This window comes from Camarhynchus parvulus, chromosome 2, assembly GCF_901933205.1.
Source record: "Camarhynchus parvulus chromosome 2, STF_HiC, whole genome shotgun sequence".
NCBI lineage: Eukaryota > Metazoa > Chordata > Aves > Passeriformes > Thraupidae > Camarhynchus > Camarhynchus parvulus.
Genome location: NC_044572.1, coordinates 2,364,862 through 2,388,459, shown reverse-complemented (window position 1 = coordinate 2,388,459; position 23,598 = coordinate 2,364,862). Strand labels below are relative to the sequence as shown.

The window sequence follows — 23,598 nt, the reverse complement described above, 5'->3', positions numbered from 1 at the left end:
TGACTGGGCAGGGGTTATGTGATCCCAGGAGGAGTTTTCCAGAGCAAATCAGCCCTGGGATGCTCCAGGGATGGAGGAGGAGGAGGAGGAGGAGGGAGGCAGCACCACAGCACTTGCTCCTGCAGCTGCTGCTGCCCTTGGCACAGTCACGAGCCCAAAGTTCAGCCCAAATCTGAGGATTTCAGGAATTTTGGGAAAGAAAATTCGTAGGGAAATCCTTTTTGTAACCACACAGCTCAAAAACAACCTTAAATATGCTCCTAAAAAAAAAAATCTCAGCCCTGCTCTGTATCAGACTCTGAGCATTCAGCCTTGTATAAAAGGGTTCCAAGCAAAATCCTGGGTTTGAATTTTAAGGGATTCTCCAGACCCCAATGGAGTTGGATTTCTGTATCTTATGCAAATATTTAATGCAAAACATTTTGCAGGCTTAGGAAGAAATTGTCATTTTCAATGCTGCCTTTAGACATGCAATATATAAAATATAATAAATACACAATATATTACAAGGATCAGGGAAACAGTGACACAGAACTTCATTTCCCTCCCCAGTTTTTTTTATTCCCAAATCCACAATCCCACCCTGTCAGTACCCACCCAGAGAGTCCCATCCTGGTTAGGAGGTGACAATGAAAAAACATAAAAAAACCATTAAAAACCCCATAAAAACATAATTTAAAAAAATTACCCATCATTATAAAAAAAACCTATAATAATTTCAAACCTTAAAACCTGACAAAACGAGTTACATCAACTTTATTTCTGCCTCAACTTACCTCAAACATAACATTAAAACAATTAAACCAATTAGAGTATTAGCCAAATATTAAAAAAATTAATTAATACTACTTCCATTACAATTAACTACACAATAACAGATTATTATGTTATGTTATAATGACAGATTATTATGCTATGCTATGATGACAAATTGTTATATTGTGTTATAATAACAAATTGTTGTTATGATAATAAATTATGTTATATCATAATAACAAATTATTATGTTATGCCATGATAACAAATTATGTTATATCACAATAAAAATTATGTTATAATAAGATATGATGTTATGTTATATAATAACGATTTTTGTTATGCCATAATAACAAATTATTATGCTATGTTATAATAAATTATTATGTTATGTTATATCATAATAACAAATGTTTATGCTATGCCATAATAACAAATTATGTTATGCTATAATAGCAAATTATAGGGATTTGTAGTTAATTATGTTATGCCATAATGACAAATTATCATGGTATGTTATATCATAATAGCAAATTATATGTTATGTCATAATAACAAATCATTATGTTATATCATCATAATAAATTTACTTATGGCATAATAACAAATTATTATATTATGTTATATGATAATAACAAATTATTATGTCATGCTATATCACAATACCAAATTATTATGTTATATCATAATACTAAATTATGTTGTAATATATCATAATAATAAATTATGCTATGCCATAATACCAAATTATATTATGTTGTATGGTAAAAATTATGATGTTATACAGTAATAGCAAATTATTATTTTATGAACAATAATTATGTTATGTACAATATATCACAACATCAAATGATGATGCTATGGTATATCACAACACCAAATGATGATGTTATGCTGTATAATAATACCAAATGGTGATGTTGTGCTAGATCACAACCCCAAATGATGATGTTGTGCTGTATCACAACCCCAAATGATGATGTTGTGCTGTATAATAATACCAAATGATGATGTTGTGCTAGATCACAGTACCAAATTCTGATGCTGTGCTATATCACAACCCCAAACAGTGATGTTATCACACCCCCAAATTCTGATGCTGTGCTATATCACAACCCCAAATGATGATGTTATCACACCCCCAAATTCTGATGCTGTGCTATATCACAACCCCAAATGATGATGTTATCGCACCCCCAAATTCCGATGCTGTGTCACAGTAACCAAAGCCACTGCAGGGTCCCCAGGCCGTACCTTTCCCAGGCAGGAATCGGAGCCGGTGGGAGCGGCTGCTCAGCTCAGCTCAGCGCATTCCCGGAGCGCAGGGAAGGGAGGCAGAGCCCGGGCAGCACCAGCTCAGCCCTGCAACAAAGCCAAGGAGGAGCCCGTCAGCCCCGGGCATCTGTGCCAGGCACAATACGGCAGCGCAGGGCCACTGTCCCCTCAATGGCACCATTGTCCCCTGCCCGGCCACGCTCCTGCGGCTGGTGGCACGGGGAGAAGCTGCTGCTCCTCGGAGAGTGTGGATTGAGGGGTCTTTTTACTTAGAGCAATTGAGAAGTGTTTTAAAACTTCTATTTGATTCTTGGAGTAATTGAGAAGTGCTTTAAAAAACTTCTTTTTAATTTTATGTGAAGAGTAAAATAATACAGATGTTATAATTTACACTATTATAATCAGAAACTATTTTTAACTAAAATACAAGTGTTTCTTAACTTATTGACTTCTACCACACTATACTGTAAATCCTTTAAAACTAATCATCTAAAATGACTTCTCATGAGTTCTACTATACCTTACCTTTTATAGTTCTATTTCTCTAAAATATCCAGTCTTATTTATAAAACCATCCTTTAAAACTAATTTCTAAATCCATTTCTCTCCCAACAACATCTGCCTTATTCTATAATATTTCTAAATTGGCATTTCCTATCTCAAAAATTACATACAAATATATTACTATGTAAACCTTCTATCAAACTTTAAAAACTTTCTACAAATTCATTTCCCACAAGAGAGCTCCTGAAAGGCTTTGTGCCACCCCTGGAGAAGAGCATCAGGCTTTGTTTTGCATCCCAGTTTGGGTGAGGTTCCTCCAGGAGAGGGAGGAAATGGGATCTTGGGGGAAATAAATCAGAATTGGGAGGATTGGGGTGAGAATGGGATCACAGCTCACTGATCAAACAGAGGGATGCTCCCAGGGGGATTTTGTTGGGATCCTTGCAGGAGTTTTTCCATCTGGATGCTGCTTCCAGGGGAAAAGCACACTGAGGAGCTGGAGGAATCTTAGAAACCCAGATGGTTTGGGTTGGAAGGAACCTAAAAGCTCACCCAGGGCCACCCTGTCTGTCCCTTCCACTGTCCCAGGATGCTCCCAGCCCTGTCCAGCCTGGCCTTGGGCACTTCAGGGATGGAGCAGCCCCAGCTGCTCTGGGCAATGCAGGGAGCATGGTCAGGGCTGGAGGATGGGGAGGCTCAGCAGGGAGATTTCACTGATAAATACAACTCTGAAATGGGTGAGAAAACAGAGCCAAAACATCCTCAGAGGCACCCAAGGCCCAGAGGGGCAGCACGTCTGTGCTGACAGTGGGGACAATGCACAAGGAAAGGTCCTGCCTGCCTCTGGAAACACCAGGAGCTGCTGCAAGAACACCACTGAATGCCTTCCCTATAGGACAGAGGGGATCAGGCTGGGTTTCAGACAAAAAAAACCCAGTAAAGATCCCAGAGATGCCACCACAGCAATGCTGTGGGGTGAAACTCAGTGGCGTGACCCCAAGGAGCAGCAGCATCTGTGCTGGGGAAGACAAAGGGTGAATAAAATATTATATATTAAAAAAAATATGGAAAGGCAAATGAAACCAAGAAATGGTGCTGTGCTGGAGGCAGGCAGCTCCTGGGGATGCTGGTAGGGGCAGGGAGTGCAGGCAGCCCCTGGAGGAGGAACAGGAGGACGTTCCCAGCTGGGAGGCGGGGATCAGGCTGCAGCAGGAAGGAGCAACCGGACCCACATGGATGGAGGGTGTGGGATCACCTCCCTGCCCAGGGGACAGCCTGACAGACACCCACCCTGCCAGGGAGGGGCATTGTCCCTCTGCTCTGGGCTCTGGCACCAGTTTCCCCTCTCCATCCAAACTGGGGTGCGTTTGCTCCCTCCAGTCCATGCCCCCACAGCCAGGATTTCAACCATGTTCAAAGGAAGGGATGCAGCTCATGTATCCTGCACTTCCAGCCAGGAAAAATGATAAATCCCAGGATTTCAACCATGTTCAAAGCAAGGGATGCAGCTCACATATCCTGCACTTCCAGCTAGGAACAATAATAAATCTCCTCTATTTCCTCATCCTACACCCAGCATCTCCAGGTCAGCACATTGGTGGTGACTGGAGCATTGCTCTTGACTTTTTGAGTTTTTTCCATCACCTCCATGCTGACTCCACATTAGGGAGCCAGGCCATCCTTAAAGTTCAATGCCCACCACAGACACCTTATTTTCCATCAAGAATTGATACAAACAGGAGCAGCAACCCCTGATCCTTCAGGGAATATCTGCAAATTAATCCTGGGATGATGACTTGGGCACCCTCCCTGTACCCATTGGACCCAGCTCCCAGGGGTCTTATTCCCCACATGGTTTCAATAAAATAAACCCCTCTATGTGGAAATTGGGGAATATAAATGTACATTTGCCCAGCTCCACCTGGATACTGGAATTTTGCCTCCCTTCTTTTTATCCCTTTCTTGCATCTCTGGAGATGGGGAAAGTAAAATCTAGAAAAACATCCTGTTCTCCCTCCTTTTTGTGGCCGGACACAGTTCAATGCCCACCACACAGACACTTTGTTTTCTATTAAGAACTGATAAAAACAGGAGCAGCAGCTCCTGATCCTTCAGGGAATATCTGCAAATCAGTGCAGGGCTGATGGCTTGGGCACCTTCCCTGTACCCACTGGACCCAGCTCCCAGGGGTCTTACTCCCCACATGGCTTCAATAAAGTAAACCCCTCTATGTGAAAACTGAGGAATATAAATGTACACTTGCCCAGCTCCACCTGGATACTGAAATTTTGCCTTTTCTGCCTCCCTTCTTTTTATCCCCTCCTTGCATCTTCAGAGATGGGGAAAGTAAAATCCAGAAAAACATCCTGTTTTCCCTCTTTTTTGTGGCTGGACAGAGAGGAATGAAGAATCACAGAGGAATCAGTCAGGAGGGGGATGCACCCCTGACTCCCCACGCATCCGGTCCTTGCGGTGGCCGTACCAGTTGCCACGGCACAATGGGAATTGCAGATGGCTTCTGCTTATTTACAGGGCTGCAGCACGTCCGGGACAAGCAGAGTCACAGCTGCTGCTGCTGGAAAAAGCTGAGGCTGTAGTGGATTGCTGAGTTTTGGAGGCTGGGAGCAGGGGGAGGACGGCAGGCTGTGCGTGCCATCCCGGCTGGAGCCGGCCGCGGGTATGGATCGGCGTCCCGCGCTCTCCAGGGATGACACAGTTGCACATCCAGTCGATGTGGCTGACCCAAATACAGCACCCAGCAGGGCAGGCACAGCCCCCTGAGCCAGCTGCCAGGGCCACTCTCAGCCTCGTGCAGCTGATGGGCACAGCAGAACTCCTACAAGCAGCCTGGAGCATCCAGAGGCACGGCATGCTCGGCAGAAAATTCCGTCCTCCCACTCAACTTCCTTCCCCAGAGGCAGCACAGGCAGAGAAAAGCCCTGGAGGAGAAAGTTTGGCTTGGGCCAAAAGCCCTGGAGGAACAAATCTGGCTTGGGCCAAGAGCAAATTTGGCTTGGGCCAAAAGCCCTGGAGGAGAAAATTTAGCTCGGGCCAAAAGCCCTGGAGAAGCAAATTTGGCTCGGGCCAAGACCCCTGGAGGAGCAAATTTGGCTCGGGCCAAGACCCCTGGAGGAGCAAATCTTGCTTGGGCCAAAAGCCCTGGAGGGGCAATTTTGGCTTGGGCCAAGAGCCCTGGAGAAGCAAATTTGGCTTGAGCCAAAAGCCCTGGAGGAGCAAATTTGACTCGGGCCAAAAGCCCTGGAGGAGCAAATTTGGCTTGGGCCAAAAGCCCTGGAGGAGCAAATTTGGCTTGGGCCAAAAGCCCTAGAGGAGCAATGTCATGGCCAAAAGCCCTGAAGGAGCAGTGCCATGGCCAAGGGATGCTGGCACAGATCCATTTGAGTCCCACATGGATCCCAGGGAGGGTTTTTGGCTGGTGTGGGATAATGGGACCTACCTGTGCTCGGTGTTGGTGGTGCTGGTGGGAGTTTCAGTGTGAGGTGGCAGCAGCCGGAGCGTGGTGGTCACCTCCCTGTCCTGTGGGAGAGCACAAAGGGACATCAGGATACCTCAGCATGGATCACACCACCCAGCCCAGCTGCAAACCTCCTGAGAAAAGCCCTGAATCTACATGGCTGAGGAAATCCATCCCAAGCCCACCTTCCAGCAGTTCCACTGCTCTTTATCCATTTTGGAGCAGCTGGGAGCTGCCAGAGGTTTTTGCACCCTGGGGGATTGGGGAACACAGGCAGGTGGCTCCAGCGTGGAGGGATGAGGATGAGACCCCTCAACTCCCTGCTCTCCTGTCTGAAGCCATGCAGGCTGCTGGAGGATTCCCTAGAAGATATTTCCCTCACAGATAGAGCAGGAAAGCTGGCAAAAAAGGTGGCAATTAACAGCCTCTCCAGAAGATCCCAGGAGTTTTTCCTCACAGAATAACTTCTGGCAGCACTCAGACACCCTTTACACACCCTCCCCATGCCCCACCACGAGCACATGCCCTCACATTCCATACCTGGGCTGCTCAATGCCGGCGCTGCCGTGGGAGACGCGCGCGCGGAGCGAGGCGGGCGCTGATGGACAAGCAGGAAAATCAGGGTTATTCCTGCTCCTTCTTCCCCCTCCTTGCTCATTTTCTACGCCAGCTGCCCAATTATTTGCCAGGCCAGCTCTGCCCCGCGGTGCCTTTCTGCAGTGGAATGGAAGTAAGCCTGAAAATCAGAGCTGCCTCCAACGGCACTGAGACGCCAAGGAAAAGCACGGCAAGGACAAGGCTCTGGGCTCATCAGGCTGGATGAAAATGGGCTTTGGGCTAATGTTGGCTGCTTCAAGGTGTCCTGGAGTGTGGCTCCAGCTTTTCTTGCGTGGTTTGGGCTTTGGGGAATGCCTGCTCCCTGAATCCCTGCACAAAATCCTTCCCGGATGCTGCTGTGTCAGAACAGAGGTGACCTCAGTTCAAACCCCACATTCACTCCTTGAAGGAGTGTTTCTATTGCCAAAGAGCTTTGGGTAGGCATGAAAATTGAAAAATAGGGGGAAAATAATCAGCTGCTGCCCCAAAAGCAGCATGTCAGCCTGGATTCAGCAAAAAACAATGCAGCGACTGCAAAGCAACAGCTTTGAAGCAAAAGTGCTACAGGGCGTTGTTATTTTCTTGGCATCGGCTCCAAAATATCCTCAGCCACAGACAAGGGAGCTCCCAGGGCAGGTTTTATCCCAGCTTTTACCATCCCCTGCCCTCCTCTTCCTCCCCCAGCATCCTCCTCCTGCAGGGATGTAGGTGCTGCCACGTTTCCCAAAGCATCTCAGCTGAAAAAAGCTGAAGTCTGTCCAAATTTATCTCAGTCTGACAGAGCAGTGAATATTTAGTTATATAAAATCCCTATTTCTGACATTTCTGGAAGCAAGCCAGGAGCAGGTCTGCTCCTTCTTCACTTGGGGGTACCCTGAGATGGGAGCAGCACCTTCCTGCCTGGGAGATCTAGGTGGGAAAATGAAAATCTTTAATCACAGACAACCCCTGGGCTGGAAGGCTCCTGTATCCTCACTTTTCCAGTCTGACCCCTCAATCCCAGCCCCACATGGAGCATTGGGAGCAGATGTTTGCAGATGTGGAGAGCCCAGCATTTGACACCTGCCGTGCTCAGTGTGGTGCTTGCCTGCCCCAGGGATGTGGGAATGGGATACCCCAATGAGCCAGTACCAAACCCACAGATCCAGAGAGGCTTTTATGGCTGCAGACTCAATTAACAAAACAGACATCCCATTTTTGGGATGCAGGAATTAAACTCACTTCAACAAGTGCCTTCATACCTACCCAGCTTTGGGATTCAATGCATGGCACAGGCCCTCCAAAACCCCAAACCTGGAGAGGGGCACCCAAAATGACTCTCTGGAGATGCTCCACAGCTGGGGGACCAGCCTGGCTCCACCACCCACTCCCAATCCTTCTGTTTCCCACTGCCATCTCGATGGCCATCCTGTCACCTCACATTAGTGCCAGCGTTCCAGGCGTTCTCCATCCCACACAGCAGCTACAGCAGGGCACCCCAGCAGGCTGGGACACCCCAGCAGGCTGGGACATTCCATCCTTCCCCCTCCCTCCCCTTCACCAGGGAAGGGGGACACAAACCATCCAAAGGTTGGGCTGTTCCCGTTTCCCAGGCGCTGCCCCGCTCCCGTTCCGCGGGGTTCGCACTCACCCGTCCCGCCGGGATGAGCCGAGGCCGGGCTGGCAGGAGGGATCCGCAGGGAGCAGCTGGGCACTTCCATGTGGGGACAGCCCCGCAGGTGACACGCGGTGGCCGCAGAGCCCCGCAGCGAGGCGGGCGCCGTGTCCTGCGCCTCCCGCTCGGCTGCTCCGCGACTCCGGCGCGTTCCCGCTGCCGTTCCTGCCATCTAGAGGGGACCTTTCCCCATTGCAAACGCGTCCCTCGAATTGTAACAAAATCCCACGGTTCAGAAGGAAAAATAATCAGAGCTCAATAATCAGAGCCCATCACTTGATAAAGGACAGGAAAAAGCACAGGAAAAGCCTGTGGGGTTCACACCACAAATCCACGCAGGATTCTCCTGCTTGTTCAGCCAATTCCAGAACCAAGCAGCGGGAAATCCACAACAGGAAGCAATGTTTTCTAGGAAATCTAGGAAAGATGTATCAAAGCAGTTCAAGAAAGGTAAAAATGAGCAAAATAATCATCAAATCGTGGATGTGAATGCAAGGTACTAAAAGGGTGGCCCAAAGGGGGTTTCTCCTTGTTGTCCCCATGAGGTGGAGGATGGAGGTTTGGAGATGACCTGGACCAAGAGGCGCTGTAGAGCAGCTGGATAAACTGGAAGGATGGGATGTGAGGAGGACAAAACCCAAAACTGGAGTGTTTAGGTACAAACCTGCTCTGGTAAGAGGTGGTTTGGGTCAGAAAATATCCCAGCCTGGCACTGCAGGGCCCAGTGAGCTGTGGGCGTGTGTGGTTTGGGGGGAAGCAGCTGAAGTCAGCCCCTGTAGGACAGGAGCTCTGACAGACTGCTCATTCCATGGAAGGGAATCACACAAAGGTTTGGGATGGAAGGAACCTCAAAGCCCATCTTGTTCCAATTCCCCAGATAGGCAGGGACTTTCCACTATCCCAGGTTGCTCCAAGCCCCAATGTCCAGCCTGGCCTTGGGCACTGCCAGGGATCCAGGGGCAGCCACAGCTGCTCGGGGAATTCCATCCCAGCCCCTCCCCACCCTCCCAGCCAGGCATTTCTTCCCAAAATCCCATCCATCCCTGTCCTCTGGCAGTGGGAGCCATTCCCTGTGTCCTGTCCCTCCATGCCTTGTCCCCAGTCCCTCTCCAGCTCTCCTGGAGCCCCCTCCAGGCCCTGCCAGGGGCTCTGAGCTCTCCCTGGAGCTTGTCCTCTCCAGGTGAGCACCCCCAGCCCTCCCAGCTTGTCCCCAGTTTTCACAGTGTGAGAAACCAACCCAAGGACACTCAGGATATGTCCTGCTGGAGGGACTGAGGGGCTTGGAAGTTTCACAAAAACATCAATGTTAAAGCTAAAGAAAATTTGGGAAGTGCAAAGCTCACTAGGTCTCAGAACAGAGACCTGTACAAGCAACAGCTACTGGATGCAGAGGATTCCCCCTAGGAAAAGGGATTTATTGCTGCCTTCAAGCACATCAGCCTTCCAGAGGGGCTCAGTCCTTTGGCAGCTCCCGAAGAACCCAGAGGTACAAACCTGAGAGAGCACATGCTGAGCATGCAGCGAACAGAAGCACAAGCATGACCAGATTTCCTTTTCTTTCCTTTTAATATAAACATCCTAGGGAGAGTCGGGGGTAGGAGCAGCCTACAGGGAATGTCTCTTGGAATAAAACTCTGTGACGTGCTTCGGGAATGATGTGCAAAATTGAAACGCCCAAGCAGGGCCAGCTCAGGACTTCCTGGATTCTTCGGTCTTCTTGATTTCCTGCAAGGACATCAGGAAAGAGACTGAGGATCTGCCACTCTTTGGGAAACAGCTCTTGGTTTCACAGCTTAGGAGACCAGGAGTGACCAACTGTTGTGGTGTTGTGGGTCCCAGGATGAGGGAAGAGATGAGAATTTGACTCCATGTTTCAGAAGGCTGATTTATGATATTATATATATAGGATTTATGATATTATATTGAAAGAAATTATATACTAAACTACACTAAAGAAAGAGAAAAGAGACATCAGAAGGCTAGGTAAGAGTGATAATAAAAACCTGTGACAGACCAGAGTCTGACACAGCTGGACTGGGATTGGTCATTAATTAAAAACAATTCACATGGAACCAATCACAGATGCACCTGGTGGTCAGCAACCCCCAAACCACATTCCAAGCAATCAGATAATTATTGTTTACATTTATTTTCTGAAGCTTCTCAGCTTCCCAGGAGAAAAATCCTGGCAAAGGGATTTTTCAGAAAATATCATGGGGACAACCAACAACTCAGACCAGTTCCATGATATCACAGGACCAAGCCCTGAGTTCACCTTTAGGGACAGGGCAAGGTTTGTCTTGGAAGCTTCAGAAACAGGAATCCCCTTCTCTGCTACCCAGGGATGAATGTTTATTTTGCTCCAACTCAGGATTGTGTTGGATTCATTTCCCACTCTCTGATCCATCATCACTTGTACTCAGTCTGTCCCTCAGCAGCTCAAAGCAGACCAAGTGTGGGATGAAGTGACATTTCTGTGGCTGCCTGAGAACAGACCCTCACCTGCCTGGCCCAGGAATGAGGTGGAGAAAATCCCCAAGGACTCACCTCCAGCAGCACCTCCTTCAATTCGGAATAGGCCTTTTCTAAATCATCATTAATGATGACCAGGTCAAACAGCCCAGGCTCTTTACCTGGGGAAGGAGATGAGGAGAGAATTCGAGGACAATTTTTCTTCCCCGTGTCAGCTCTTGTGCACAAAGCCCCGTGGCATTTTAATATGATTTTTTAGTATTATTATTAGATCAGCTGCTGCTAATGAACTGCTCTGCCAACCTCCCCCAAGGAACTGCAGTGGGAAATGCAGCAGTGATCCAACTCAGCTCATGGAAAGCCCTGCCAGCGCTGCTGGAGAGCACAAATCAGCTGCTGCCACCAAAAGCAGCTCCCAAATCACCCAGGCATCCCCTCTCCCTGCACACCCCCCTCCAAGGACTCACTGAGCTCCAGGTCCACACGGGCCGCAGTCAGACGCTTCTGTAAACTCTCCTCTGTCTCCGTCTTTCGGTCCCGGAGTCGTTTCTCCTAAACCCAGGGACAGAGACATGAAGGAATTGAGTGCTCTGAAAGCTGCAGGCACAAACCACCCCCCCCTCAGGCAGGTGCTGTGACCATGAGCACCTGAGAACACCCTGCAAAGGGTGAGGGGCCTCACTTACAGCCCAGTGCAAACCAGGGGCCAAACTGGGCTTGAGATCTCCTACCCACAGTTCAGGGTCCCAGGTTTCCTTTACCTCCCTCTCATTTATTTATTTTTCCAGGTACTGCTGGAAATGAGATCTCTCTGCTGGGCTCTGGCATCTGGTGCTGCTGGCTTCCTCCTCCACAAACTCAACGAGAAACAGAGCCTGCCTGATGTACTGAGAGCAAGAGGGGAGAGTCAGGAGTTGTCCTCATGTGTCCTCATCCCTCTCTGAACCATGACAGTGATTCCACTGCTGCAAGAGTCCCACTGCAATCACTTACACAGGGTAAGACCAGAGGGGCACAGAATTTAGGGTGCTGCACAGAACCAGCCTCCCTGGGTTTAATTTTAACTGTGGAGGCAAATCTCAGCACAGCATGAAGCATAATTAATGCATTTAAAGACCGGCCATGCTGCAATGGAGTTCCTAAGGTGTGAAAAACATTGAGGAAGGACTCAAAAACAAACCACAGGAAGATTTATCCCTGAGTGCCAGAGGCTGGGGAGCTGGGCTGGGTGGAGATATGTTATATCTATATGTTATATCTGGCCTCTTCAAGCCAGGTCTCATAAGCTCTTGGGGGTCTATAACACACCCAGGATAGCTCAGCTACCCTTGGAGGCATAAAAATCAGCAGGATGGCTTCTGTTGCAGTGTTGGAAACAAAAAGGTTTAATAAAAGGCAAAATAACAAACAGAGCCAAGTGCCAGAGGTTCTTGCTCCTGGTAAAACACCTCACAAAAGTGATTAATTCCTTTGTTCACTTCTTTTTCTAGTAAATTGCCCAGGCAGGATTTTCTGGCTCCTGTCCAATGAGCTATCCTTAAGTTTGAGGTGAAGTCCCCTAAGCCTATGAGATGTCTTTTTACCTAATTGAGGAAAAAGACTTCTGGGCTTCTTTCCTTTTTGAGGGGACAAAGGACAGTTTTGTCACTCTGTGGCACACTCCTACAGGGATTTGCTTGGGAATGTGTCCGCACCTAGAGCAGGGCCCTGCAGAGGGAAGGGGGAGCCGTGGCTGCTGATTACCTCTAAGTGCTAACGGCAAAGCAAGGCGGGCGCTCACCAGGATCTCAATGGAGGGCGGCTGCACCGAGATGTAGATGGGGTTCAGCTCCGTCTTCTTGATGTTCTTCACGCCCTGGATGTCGATGTCCAGGACACAGATCTGGTTCTGGGCCTGCACGGCCTGCACTGCTCCTTTACTGGGGACACAGCACACAGGAGAGGGGTCAGAGAGCCCAGGGCTGTGGGGTGTTCACAGGGGTCCCAGGTTGAGGGAAGAGATGAGGATCTGACTCCATGTTTCAGAAGGCTGATTTATTATTTTATGATATATATTAAACTATACTAAAAGAATAGAAGCAAGGATTTCATCAGAAGGAATACAATCAGCAAGGAATACAAATGGAATCTTGTGACTGACCAGAGAGTCCACAACAGCTGGGCTGTGATTGGCCATTAATTAAAAACAACCACATGAGACCAATCACAGATGCACCTATTGCATCCCACAGCAGCAGATAATCATTGTTTACATTTTGTTTCTGAGGCCTCTGAGCTTCTCAGGAGAAAAATCCTAGCAAAAGGATTTTTCATAAAATATGTCTGTGACACAGGGGTGTGGTTATTAATTGTTGTGGTGCTGTGGGTCCCCAGGAAGAGGGAAGAGATAAGAATCTTGACTTCATGTGTCAGAAGGCTGATTTATTGTTTTATGATATTATATTGAAAGAAATTATATACTAAACTATACTAAAGAAAGAGAAAGGAGACATCAGAAGGCTAGAAAGGAATGAATAATAAAAACCTGTGACAGACTCAGTCCAACACAGCTGGACAGGGATTGGTCATTAATTAAAAACAATTCACATGGAACCAACCAAAGATTGGAGGTCAGCAACCTCCAAATCATATTCCAAGCAATCAGATAATCATTGTTTACATTTCTTTTCTGAGGCTTCTCAGCTTCTCAGGAGAAAAATCCTGGCAAAGGGACTTTTCATAAAATACGACAGTGACACAGGGAGGTTGGGGTGTCCCCTCCAGCAGCAGGGGAACCTCACAGGGCTCCCCAAACTGTGGCAGGAGGGGACAGAGCCTGCTCTGCTCTTGATAAGGAGTTTCTCCAAGTGTCACTGCTCTGGGTGGAGCAGGGAGCTGCTGTCTCCTGCTAGAGAGGCTGGCAAAGCCATGCTGGAAGCTGTGGGGATGGATCATGTGTGACTCTCCCACAGGACGGGTGGGATGTCCATGAACTCCTGCCTTGGCAGAGCTTCACCACCTGCAGGGAAGTTCCCTGCTCAAGGCAGGAGGTTGGAACTCTATGATCTTAAAGGTCCCTTCCAACCCAAACCATCCTGGGATTCTGTGACAAACATGGAAATAATCTTCACCAAATAGCAAAACCACTGAGAACTCCCTTCTGCAGAGATCCACTGACTGCTGAAGGATGCTGGATGGACATGGATGCTCCATCTGTGTCACTGACACAATTCCTTAGGATTTTTTCTACTGAGAAGCTGAGAGGCCTCAGGAACAAAATGTAATCAATGATTATCTCCTGCTGTGGAATGCAACAGGTGCATCTGTGATTGGTCTCATGTGATTGTTTCTAATTAATGGCCAATCACAGTCAGCTGGCTCAGACTCTGTCCAAGACACAACTTTTGTTATCATTCCTTCCTTTTCTATTCTTAGCTAGCCTTCTGATGAAATCCTTTCTTCTATTCTTTTAATATAGTTTTAATATAATATAAATCATAAAATAATAAATCAGCCTTCTGAAACAGGGAGTCAGATCCTCATCTCTTCCCTCATCCTGGGACCCCTGAGAACACTGTCACACATCTGGGTCACAAGATACACTTAATTCTCCACTTAGTTTTTCAAGTGGTGGCTTTTATATGCTGGAAAGACAATTTCTCTTCCCCAATCTGGGGAATTGCCTCAAGTTTGTCATCATTTATTATAATTCACTGATGATTTAGGGAGCAGAAAGGATTGGTGAGAACTTCAACTCTTCTCTAAGCATGAGGGATTCACCACTTATCCTGCATATGGGCAGGAACATCCTCAGGGGCTTGGAGAGATTCTGGATTTATTTTCTAGCATCCCAGAATAGTTTGGATTGGGAAGGATCTTCAAGACCATGTCATTGCAGCCCCTGGGGCACAGGCAGGGACAGCTGACCTACCTTGTCCCGTACATGTTCCCGGAGAACTCCGCATGCTCGATAAATTCACCGGCATCAATTTCCTTCTGCATTTCCTCTCTGGTCACAAAGTGATAATCTGGAGAAGGGAAAATGGGAAAAATGGACAGAAATGAACTTTCTGAAGGTAAAGTTCATGGTCAAAATGACACCCATGGGTTTTTGGAGGAGAAGACACTAAAAATCTGATTTAGACAAAGATTCACTTCCTACTTCCACACCAATTGTCCAAACATCTGCTCAAAACATTCTGGAGTTTTCTGTGTGGCCAAAAATGCTGCTCTACCCCATTTTTCATATCCTTTCCCATTCCTGGTGCAGTGGGAACATCTCCCCTCCTTGGCCTCCAGGTGTGGGACACATTAGAGCAGGAATGGTAAGGCCTTTCATTTAAAGGATTTCTAATTAAAGACCAGAACGGGATGAGAGACAGGGAGATAAAAGGGAACATCAAACCCAAACTAATTAAAAAGGAATATTTCTCTTCTGTTGAAATTCCTTCCTGTCACTTCAGAGGGAAAACTGCTATTGGAAATGAAGAACAAACCTCATTTGGTTGCTTCTTAAATATGCAATTACATGAGAAAACAGCTGGGCACAAGTAATTAATACAGCTAAAACCATCTCATTAAGCAGCTGCACTTCCCAAAGCAGTGGCCATTGGAGATATCTCCCCAGAACTACCTGGAACTTTGGAAAATCAAACCACCCAAGTTCAGAGCACAGTAGCTAAAATGAAAGCCCAGATCTGAAAACCTGAATTATCTGGAGAGTCCAATGAGACAAACCTGACTGCAACAGGCTCACCTTTGCCATTCACTTCTCCAGGTCTTGGCTGCCTTGTGGTATCTGCAGGAAAAAAAGAAGGAAAAAAGAAAAATCAGCCTTTTAAATTCTGCACATCACCCATGGGTGTTGCAGCATCAAAGAAATGCCAAGGTCTAAGCGGCATGTGGATCTGCAGGAAAAAAATCTCTACCAAGAGGCAATTTGGGAGAAAATAAGATTTAGTTTGGAGTGAGATGAGAGATGCAGGTGAATCAGGAGCACAGGATCACACACACAAAAAAAATGGATAATTGTAAGGTTTTTTTTCTCCTCCCATAGCATTAGATTTTTAAACATCCAGTATTTTGTTCTTTCATGGTGAAGTGAATCCAGATCTCAAAGCACAGATTTCACTTGCAGTACACAAAGTGTTGGGACATTGAAACACATTTTGGAAATAGACATTAAAACACCTTACAAAGCTCCATAGAAAAAAATCAAATGGCTTTTGAAGCAGAAATGTGGGGTGATTTTGTTACTTTCACAGTCAAGAATCACTCAGAAGAACCTTGTTTCCTCTCTGAGTTGTCTTTAGAGATGTGGGGAGTCACTAAACCTGGAAAGGCGCCGCTCCAGACAGAGCTCAGACTCACCATTCAATCCCAGGAGCAAAAGGTGCCCTGAATTATTTAAACATGCCCAGGATCCCACAGGCAGACTTGGACAGAGCCAAACCATGAGCAACCATAATTTGGGGTATAAATAGAGGCAGGCTCTGAGCTGGGCCAGCCCTGGATACTCACGGGAGACGCTGAAGCCGAAGATGTTCTCATAATCCTTGAGCAGTTTCTTTAACAAAGTGCTTTTCCCTGCACCTGATGGGCCACTCAGAACCACTGGCCTTGGTCCCTGCATGACTGGGGAGAGACAGAAAAATGGGTCTGGTTAGAAACGCCCATGGAAACGCAGCTGTGGATTCCCAGGAGTGCTCAGCCCCTCAAAACAGCACCAATCCTTTACCCTTGGGTACAAATTTATGCAGGAAAATCTGAAATGATGCAAAATCACAAGCTCAGAGCTGATGAAAAGCACTGGGAGTGCAGAAACATTTCTCAAGAGACTGAGGTTAAACTCATAGGATGTAACCCAAAGAAGGAGGAAACTGGGATTTAGCTGCCCCTAAACTGGGGTGACTGAAGCCAGCTGTTTTCCATCACAGCTGGGTCTCGCTGGGACCAAAATCCTAAGGAAAACTCTCTCTAAAAGGAACAAAATCCTATTTGTGCCTGGTGGCATTTGGAATCATGGGACAGAGGTACAGTCCCAGTCCCTTCCCTCTCACAGGGAGAAAGGAGAGTTTGCAGATAAAACTTGGTATTGCCAAACCCTTGCAACAGCATCTGGGCTCAGGTGAAATCACTGCAATGCCCAGGCTCAGGGGTTCATTCCCTCATTTCCTGAAGCACCAACTCCATCTGCAGGTGTTTCATGGCAAGAAAGGAAGAGATCCCAGAGATCAGTTCCTGGTACAGGTGGAAAAAAAGGCAGCCTGGGGCTGCACAGAAGGGAGAGGAAAGGGAGAGGAAAGGGAGAGGAGTTTTCACATTCCTGTGTCTCTAGAGAGAAGAAAGGTTAACTATCCACATGGGAAAAAGAACAAATGCTGTGTAAAGGTGTGGGGGTACCACTGAGGACCCTCATCCATCAGCACCTTCCAAACCAGAAGTGATGGTAAGAGTGGAACAAATCAAACGAGTTCTTCCTATTTAAGTTTCAGCAAGCAATAAAATCATTTCCTCAGCCTCCCGGGCTGGGTGTGGCCTGGGGAGGCACCAGCCAAGAGGCAGATAAAGCCTTTCCATTTTAAATGAGCTCATAGCAATGTCACCCTGACCTTACACATCACTTTTCAACCAGCCTTAAGCCAAATGCTGTCTCACCAGGGCGGCCGCGGGCTAATCCCGCCGGGCTCCCTCCCTCTCCCTGACCCCGCGTTTCCAGCCCTGAATCCTCCTCCCTGGGGCAGCACGACACAGAGAATTACACAACTTTTCCTCTGCTCCCGGAGGAGGATCCTCGGCTGACCGCAGCTCATCCCAGGCGGGGTTTAAGGCACGAAGGCTCAGGAGGTGCCAACAGTGGCAGCGTGGGCGGTGAGAACACTCACGGGCGATAATCATCCATAAGGAAATTCCTTTATTCCTTCTTTTTTTTTTTTGCTTAGTGCCCTCTGAGCGCTGCAGCCTCAGAGATCCAAGAGATGACACCTTGGGAGGACCAATCCCACCAGCACAGTGCTGGGTTAGGCTCCATCACCCCAAAAAGAGAAGGCTGAACAAACTCTAGGGAGTTCTTTGGGGGCTTTCCTATCATCCCCTTGGTCCTTAAACTTCTGTAATTTCCAAAAAACACAGGTTTTGCCTAAATGTTCAACACCAAAAGAAAGCACCAGGGAAATGCTACAGCAGCAAGGGAGCAGAGCAGTTACCCAAAGTATTTTGTCCTCTCTGTTCCTCACAGCTCTTTTGTCCCACACAATTCCATCAGGTGAGCCCTCAGCATTCCTTGGAAATTCATGGACACAAATTCATTCCCTTCAGCCTTCACAACCCATCTGCCCCCAAACAATGCTGCTCCATCACACACCAGCTTCCACAAGCACCCCAAAACCCCACAAGTGGCATTGGGGTGTCCTGGATTTCCAGGTGTTCCAGGTTCCCTGCCAGGACCCAACTGTGCCAACAAAAACTCTGCTGGGTGCACAAATCCCAGTCCCAGACCCCCTCAACTCCCTCAGAATTTCACCTGCCCTAAGCAAACACCAGCAGAAATTTAAAGCTGCCCAAATCACTTCCAACCATTCCACTGAACCCCAGCCAAACTGGGAAGGGGGCTGGGAGCAGGCTCCAACACATCCTTACCTTTTCCTTGTGCTCCTTTCCAGCCAAGGAAAGCAGAGGCAGCAGCACAGGCTCCTGGGGCCAGAGCTGGGCTATTTGTGAGCTCCTAAAGCCTTAATTAACCAGCTGCAATTTGAAGGTGGCCAATGAGAACAACCCTGCTGAGCTTTAATCTCCCCCTGGTTCCTCCTCCACTCTCTGCTCTCCTGGCTGCCAAAGCTGCAGCCAACACCCCCAAAAGGCTGAGGGGTGGCAGCCCTTGCTGGGCTGGGATTATGGGAAACAGCAAAGCTGCTCCTGGCCCTGCCCAAGGATTTTGTCTGTGTAGAATCCTGGAATGGTTTGTGTTGGAAAGGACCTTCCAGACCATCTGATTCCACACCCCTGCCATGGGCAAGGACAATTCCCACTGGGCCAGGCTGCTCCAAGCTCCATCCAACCTGGAGCACTTCCAGGCACTTTCCTTCTGCAGGAACATTGCTCTTCCTTTGGAGCAGATCCACACAGCTTCACCTCAGCTCCACAACAGGAAAACTCCTTCTCCTGCTCACAGATCCAAACCACTCCCACAGTGGGACCCCCTCCTCCACTTCACTCCCTTTTCCTTCCCCAGAATACTCCTAACTAAGAGAAAAGACACCTGGGCTGTGACCACGCCTCACTTCTTTCAAAACAGCTAAAAATAAACCTAAAGCCTTGCAGGTGTTTCCTCCTGCCTCCCTTGTGAATCCCTTCTCTTGCTGCAGATCTGCAGAGAAAAACTAGGAGGGAACAAAAGGCATTTCCATGGAACCCCACCATGGGCTGGGCCCTCACAGGAGGAAAGGTGGTAAACTGGGAATTTCACAGAATTCCAGAATGGTTGGGTTGGAAGGGACCTTAAATCCCATCCAGTGCCACCCCTGCCATGGCAGGGACACCTCCCACTGTCCCAGGCTGCTCCCATCGCCCTGTCCAGCCTGTCCAGGGATGGAGCAGCCACAACTCCCAGGGCAATCCCACGATGTCCCTGCCCTCATTCCCTGCTCCCCAAACACCACAGCCCTCAAAACCCACAGCTAAAGCAACAAGAAACCCCCAAAACACCAGATCTGGTGGATATGGGGCTTTTTTCTCTCTCCTGTTTGGTTCCAGGAATGCATTGGTGCATCCCATTTCCAAGCCACAAAGATGTATTTATTTTAGGCAGAAGCTCAATTTTTTATTCCCCCTTTTTGTCAGATTTTCAGAGCAGCCAATCTGCAAATATCCAGCACAGAGGGTCTCCTAAAAATGGGTTGGGATCTAGCCTAATCCACCAAAACCAATGCAGAGTTGACCAGCCAGAGAACAGCCCAACTAATTAACAATATTAATCATCTCCCACACCTGGGCCTGAGGACAAACAGCCACAAAAACCCCTCTGGGCTGTAGAGTGGTCACAGGAGGTTGTCCCCAAGGCAAGGAATGGCTCCTGGTCTGCTTGTGCTGCTAAATTCACCCTGGATTTTACCCCAGCAGGGAAGCAAAGGACAGACATCACAAGAGTTAAACAAATTAAAAGTGATTAGCAGAGAGGCTTTACAGGGAAGGCAAAGCCACCTTATGAAGAAGAAAAGAAGATTAAAGCACGGTTTCCCTGGAGCCTTGAGAAAGGTCTCCTAGATTAGGATTATAATCCCACCCCCTATTTTTAGCAGGTTTGTTATAAAGGTGCCACCCCCACCTTTGTAAGATTTGGGACAAGTTCCAAAAAGGGAGAGAGCTCCTGCTGTGACAGACAGGGAATTATCTGCAGGGAGGTTCCAACCTTCCAACCTTCACCCATCCTGTGGTTCTGTGAGGGGCAGAGCATCCCACAGCAGCGCAGAGCTGGAGCTCAGCCACCTTTTTCCTGGAAATAATTACCTACAAAGCACTAATTAGCCTCTGCACTGGCTGCAGCCCTGGCTTGCAGGGAGTGGTGATGCTGCATTTGCTCGAGGTCACTGCAGAAATCAGGGAGCTCCAAGGCCATTATTCCCAGACCATGCCCTCCTGTAAACCAGAGCCCACCAGGAGGATAAAACCAGTTCACCCAGCTGGGAAAACCTCTAGAGAGGTGAAGCTCACACAGGTGTGGTTTTACCATCCACTTCCTCACATGTGTTTTAGGACACCTGAAGGATGCTTGTCCCTAAAGCCCTCTAACCTCACCCCATCCCACAGTGCCCACAAACCCCACAAGCACATCCCTGACTGTTTCATCCAACCAGGGACACCTCGGAGCCACCCTGGAGCAGCTCAGCCATGGGGACCCGGTGTGGATGTTGGGAAAGGCACACAGGCAGCCTGGGGACAGCCCCGTGGGGCTGTGACCTGTCCCACCCCCTCAGCCACCCCACACGGATAGCACAGGACAGAGCAGGGGGAGCTCAGCCTCCCCAGGGCTGGGTGGGGGGGATCAGCACCCCCAGGTCGGTACCTCAGTGTCCCAGCACCCCCATGGGGCACTCAGCAGCCTGGGGCCAGCTGGGTCCCCTCAGCTCAGGGCTCCCAAGAGGGGCTGGGGGCCCTCAGTCCAGGGCCCTGTGAGCAGCTGAGCATGCTGGGGCCTGCTGGACCCCCTCAGCCCAAGGCTTTTGTGAGGGGCTGAGCAGCCCAAGGCCAAGGAAACCTAACCCAGCAGCCCAAGGCCAGCCAGGACCCCTCAATGCAGGGCCCCCAAGGCCAGCCAGGACCCCTCAATGCAGAACCCCCAAGGCCAGCCAGAACTCCTCAATGCAGAGACCCCAAGAGGGGCTGAGCACCCCGGGACCCCTCAGCAGAGGAACCCCGTGAGGATCACGGCAGGTTGAGCCCCCTCAGCCAAGGACCTTTGTGAGGGGCTGAGAACCCCAACCCCGGCCAGGACTCCTCATACCAAGCCCCCGTGAGGGGCTGAACGCCCTGAGGCCACTCAGCCCAGGACCCCTGTGAGTGACGGAGCTACTCGAGCTGGCTGGACCCCCTCTGTGCACGGCCCCTGTGAGGGTCTCGGCCCCCCGTGGCCGGCCGTGCTCCCTCGGCCCGCGTTCCCCGTGAGGATGCGAGCCCCGGCCCCATCCCCGCTCACCCGCCCGGGCGATCCCCGCCCCGCGCATCCGCCCGAGGATCATGAGGGGATTGGGGGGGGGGCCGCTCCCGGCAGCCCCCGCGCGCGCCCGCCGCCACCGCCGCGCGCCTGACGTCACCGCGGGGGCGGGGCCCGGGGGGAGGAGAGCGCGCCGTCACGTGAGTGCGGGGCGGCGGGACGGACCACGCCGGGGGGTGAGCGAGGGGCTGAACCATGATGGTGGGGGGAGCGAGCACGGGCAGGGCCGTGATGGGGGAGAGGGGAATTGGGCGAGAACGGAGGGGGCAACATGGGCTGAACCACGGCGAGGTGGAGGGGGGGCGGTGTTGGGCCGAAGCACGATGCGGTGGCGGGAGCCATAGTGGGGTTGGAGAGAGGCGGGAGGGCTGAACCAAGGTGGGTGTAGGGGGGGAGGCATGATGGGATTGAACCATGACGGGGAGAGGGGGGAACTGTTATGGAGCTGACCCTGGCTGGGCAGGGGGAGAGGTGGTTGGGCTAAACCATTGCGGGGCTGAACCATTGCGAGACGGGGGAGACCTGGGACTGAACCAGTGCGGGAATGCGGGGGAGCCATACTATGGCCGGAGCTGTCGTGGGGCTGCCCCGTGCTGAGGGGGGGATGTGGAAGCTTCACAGCGATGGCGACACGGCGGTGTCACCCCACAGCCACCGCAGCACCTTTCCTTGTCACCAGGGTGTCCCCAGGCTGTGTCCCCTGCTCCGTGTGCCGGGCCCGTCCCTCACAGCCGGGCTGCGATGGCGGCCAGCCGTGCGCTGAGGTGAGCGCGGGGTGCCTGTGGGGCAGCGGCGGCTCCCCCGCCGGGAGCGGCCCGACGGAGCTCCCGTCACCCTCACGGTGACAACCGGTGTGAGCTCATGGTGACAACTGGTGTTAGCTCCTGTCACCCTCACAGTGACACCGGCCAGAGCTCCGTCACCCTCACGGTGACACCAGCTGTGAACTCGTGTCACCCTCACGGTGACACCAGCTGTGAGCTCCTGTCACCTTCACGGTGATAATGGCTGGAGCTCCCATCACTCTCACTGTGACACCTGGTGTGATCTCCTGTCACCCTCACGGTGACACCGGCTGGAGCTCCCATCACCCTCACAGTGACCCCGACCGGAGTTCCTGTCACCCTCACGGTGACACCTGGCTCAGCTCCTGTCACCCTCACGGTGACACCGGCGTGTCACCCTCACGGTGACACCGGCCCTCTCCCCTTTCCCCGCAGTGCCCTGCGCCTCCTGGCCGGGTCGCGGCCGCCGCTCGCTGCCAGCGCCCGCAGCAATTCCAACCGCGCGGCCATCGGACACGTGCAGCGGCAGCGCTATGGCCGCCTGTACCCGCTGCTGCTCGTCAGCACCGACGGCTCCACCGTCCGCCTGCGCTACGGAGAGCCCAAGAGGATCCTCATGGTACGGGGACAGTGACAGGCTGGGAGCAGGGGGGTCACAAGGGCTTGTCATGTGTCCCGGGGGGCTCAGGGTGTGGTTCAGGGAGTTCACACTTTGTCCTGGGGCCTGGGAGGTCACAGTGTGTCCATGGGATCGCGCCCTGTGTGCTGAGGGTGTCACACCGTGTCCCAGGGGTCTCATGCCTTGTCCCAAAGCTCCACACCACATCCCGGGAGCTTACACCGTGTCCCTGGGATCTCACACCATGTCCAGGGATTTCACACCATGTCCCAGGGATTTCATACCGTGTCCTCGGGGTGTCACACTGTGTCCCCGCGGTCTTATCCCGTGTCCCCAGATGCCCCTGGACAGCAACACGCTGCCCGAAGCCGAGCGCAAGGCTCGTCTGCGCCGGCAATTCCCCAGCAAACGTAAGGCCAAGGAGGAGGAAACCTTCGAGGGCATCGACCTGGACACCTACAAGAAGTTCTGGAAGAAGTGAAGCGCTGAAAGCAGAAGAGTTTAAATGTATAAATAAGTGTATAAATAAAAATGTACAAGTCCAGCCGTGTGTGTTGGTGCGGCTCTGCGGGGTTCCCCCCGCGCTGGGGGGTGCGGTGGTACCGCCCGTCTCTCCCCCCTCCGGCCGTGCCCGCGGTGGTAGCGGCGGGGCGGGCGCGCGCTCGGCGGCCGGAGGTGCGTGAGGGGAGCGGGGGCGGGATCGGGATTTGGGGATTTTGGGGATTTTTGGTATTTTGGGGTTTTTTTTTGGGATTTGGGGTGCCCGGTCCTCGC

At 50.4% G+C, this 23,598-nt stretch overlaps 2 protein-coding genes across 5 annotated transcripts; one reads left to right on the top strand and one right to left on the bottom strand.

The window, feature by feature from the left end:
* Positions 1 to 9,813: 9,813 nt before the first annotated feature.
* On the bottom strand, positions 9,814 to 21,478 carry GUK1 (guanylate kinase 1). Of its 2 annotated transcripts, none has more exons than XM_030971806.1 (8): positions 18,351 to 18,398; positions 16,233 to 16,346; positions 15,469 to 15,510; positions 14,644 to 14,740; positions 12,514 to 12,652; positions 11,201 to 11,285; positions 10,809 to 10,894; positions 9,814 to 9,986 (listed from the first exon to the last, which is right to left on the bottom strand). In XM_030971806.1, exons 2-8 carry the CDS (start codon positions 16,342 to 16,344, stop codon positions 9,951 to 9,953), a joined length of 597 nt encoding a protein of 198 aa, XP_030827666.1. In that variant the 5' UTR covers positions 16,345 to 16,346; positions 18,351 to 18,398; the 3' UTR covers positions 9,814 to 9,950. The 2 variants fall into 2 exon arrangements, with proteins under 2 accessions (XP_030827666.1, XP_030827665.1); XM_030971805.1 differs by lacking the exon at positions 18,351 to 18,398 and adding an exon at positions 21,403 to 21,478 and having other exon boundaries at positions 9,820 to 9,986.
* Positions 21,479 to 21,526: 48 nt separating this feature from the next.
* Positions 21,527 to 23,368, top strand: MRPL55 (mitochondrial ribosomal protein L55). 3 transcript variants are annotated; one of them, XM_030943051.1, is made up of 4 exons: positions 21,527 to 21,560; positions 22,100 to 22,184; positions 22,641 to 22,824; positions 23,162 to 23,368. In XM_030943051.1, the coding sequence occupies exons 2-4, from the start codon at positions 22,162 to 22,164 to the stop codon at positions 23,303 to 23,305; spliced, it is 351 nt and encodes a 116-aa protein (XP_030798911.1). In that variant the 5' UTR covers positions 21,527 to 21,560; positions 22,100 to 22,161; the 3' UTR covers positions 23,306 to 23,368. The 3 variants fall into 3 exon arrangements, with proteins under 3 accessions (XP_030798911.1, XP_030798910.1, XP_030798912.1); XM_030943050.1 differs by having other exon boundaries at positions 21,542 to 21,596; XM_030943052.1 differs by lacking the exon at positions 21,527 to 21,560 and adding an exon at positions 21,564 to 21,596 and having other exon boundaries at positions 22,072 to 22,184.
* Positions 23,369 to 23,598: the final 230 nt, after the last annotated feature.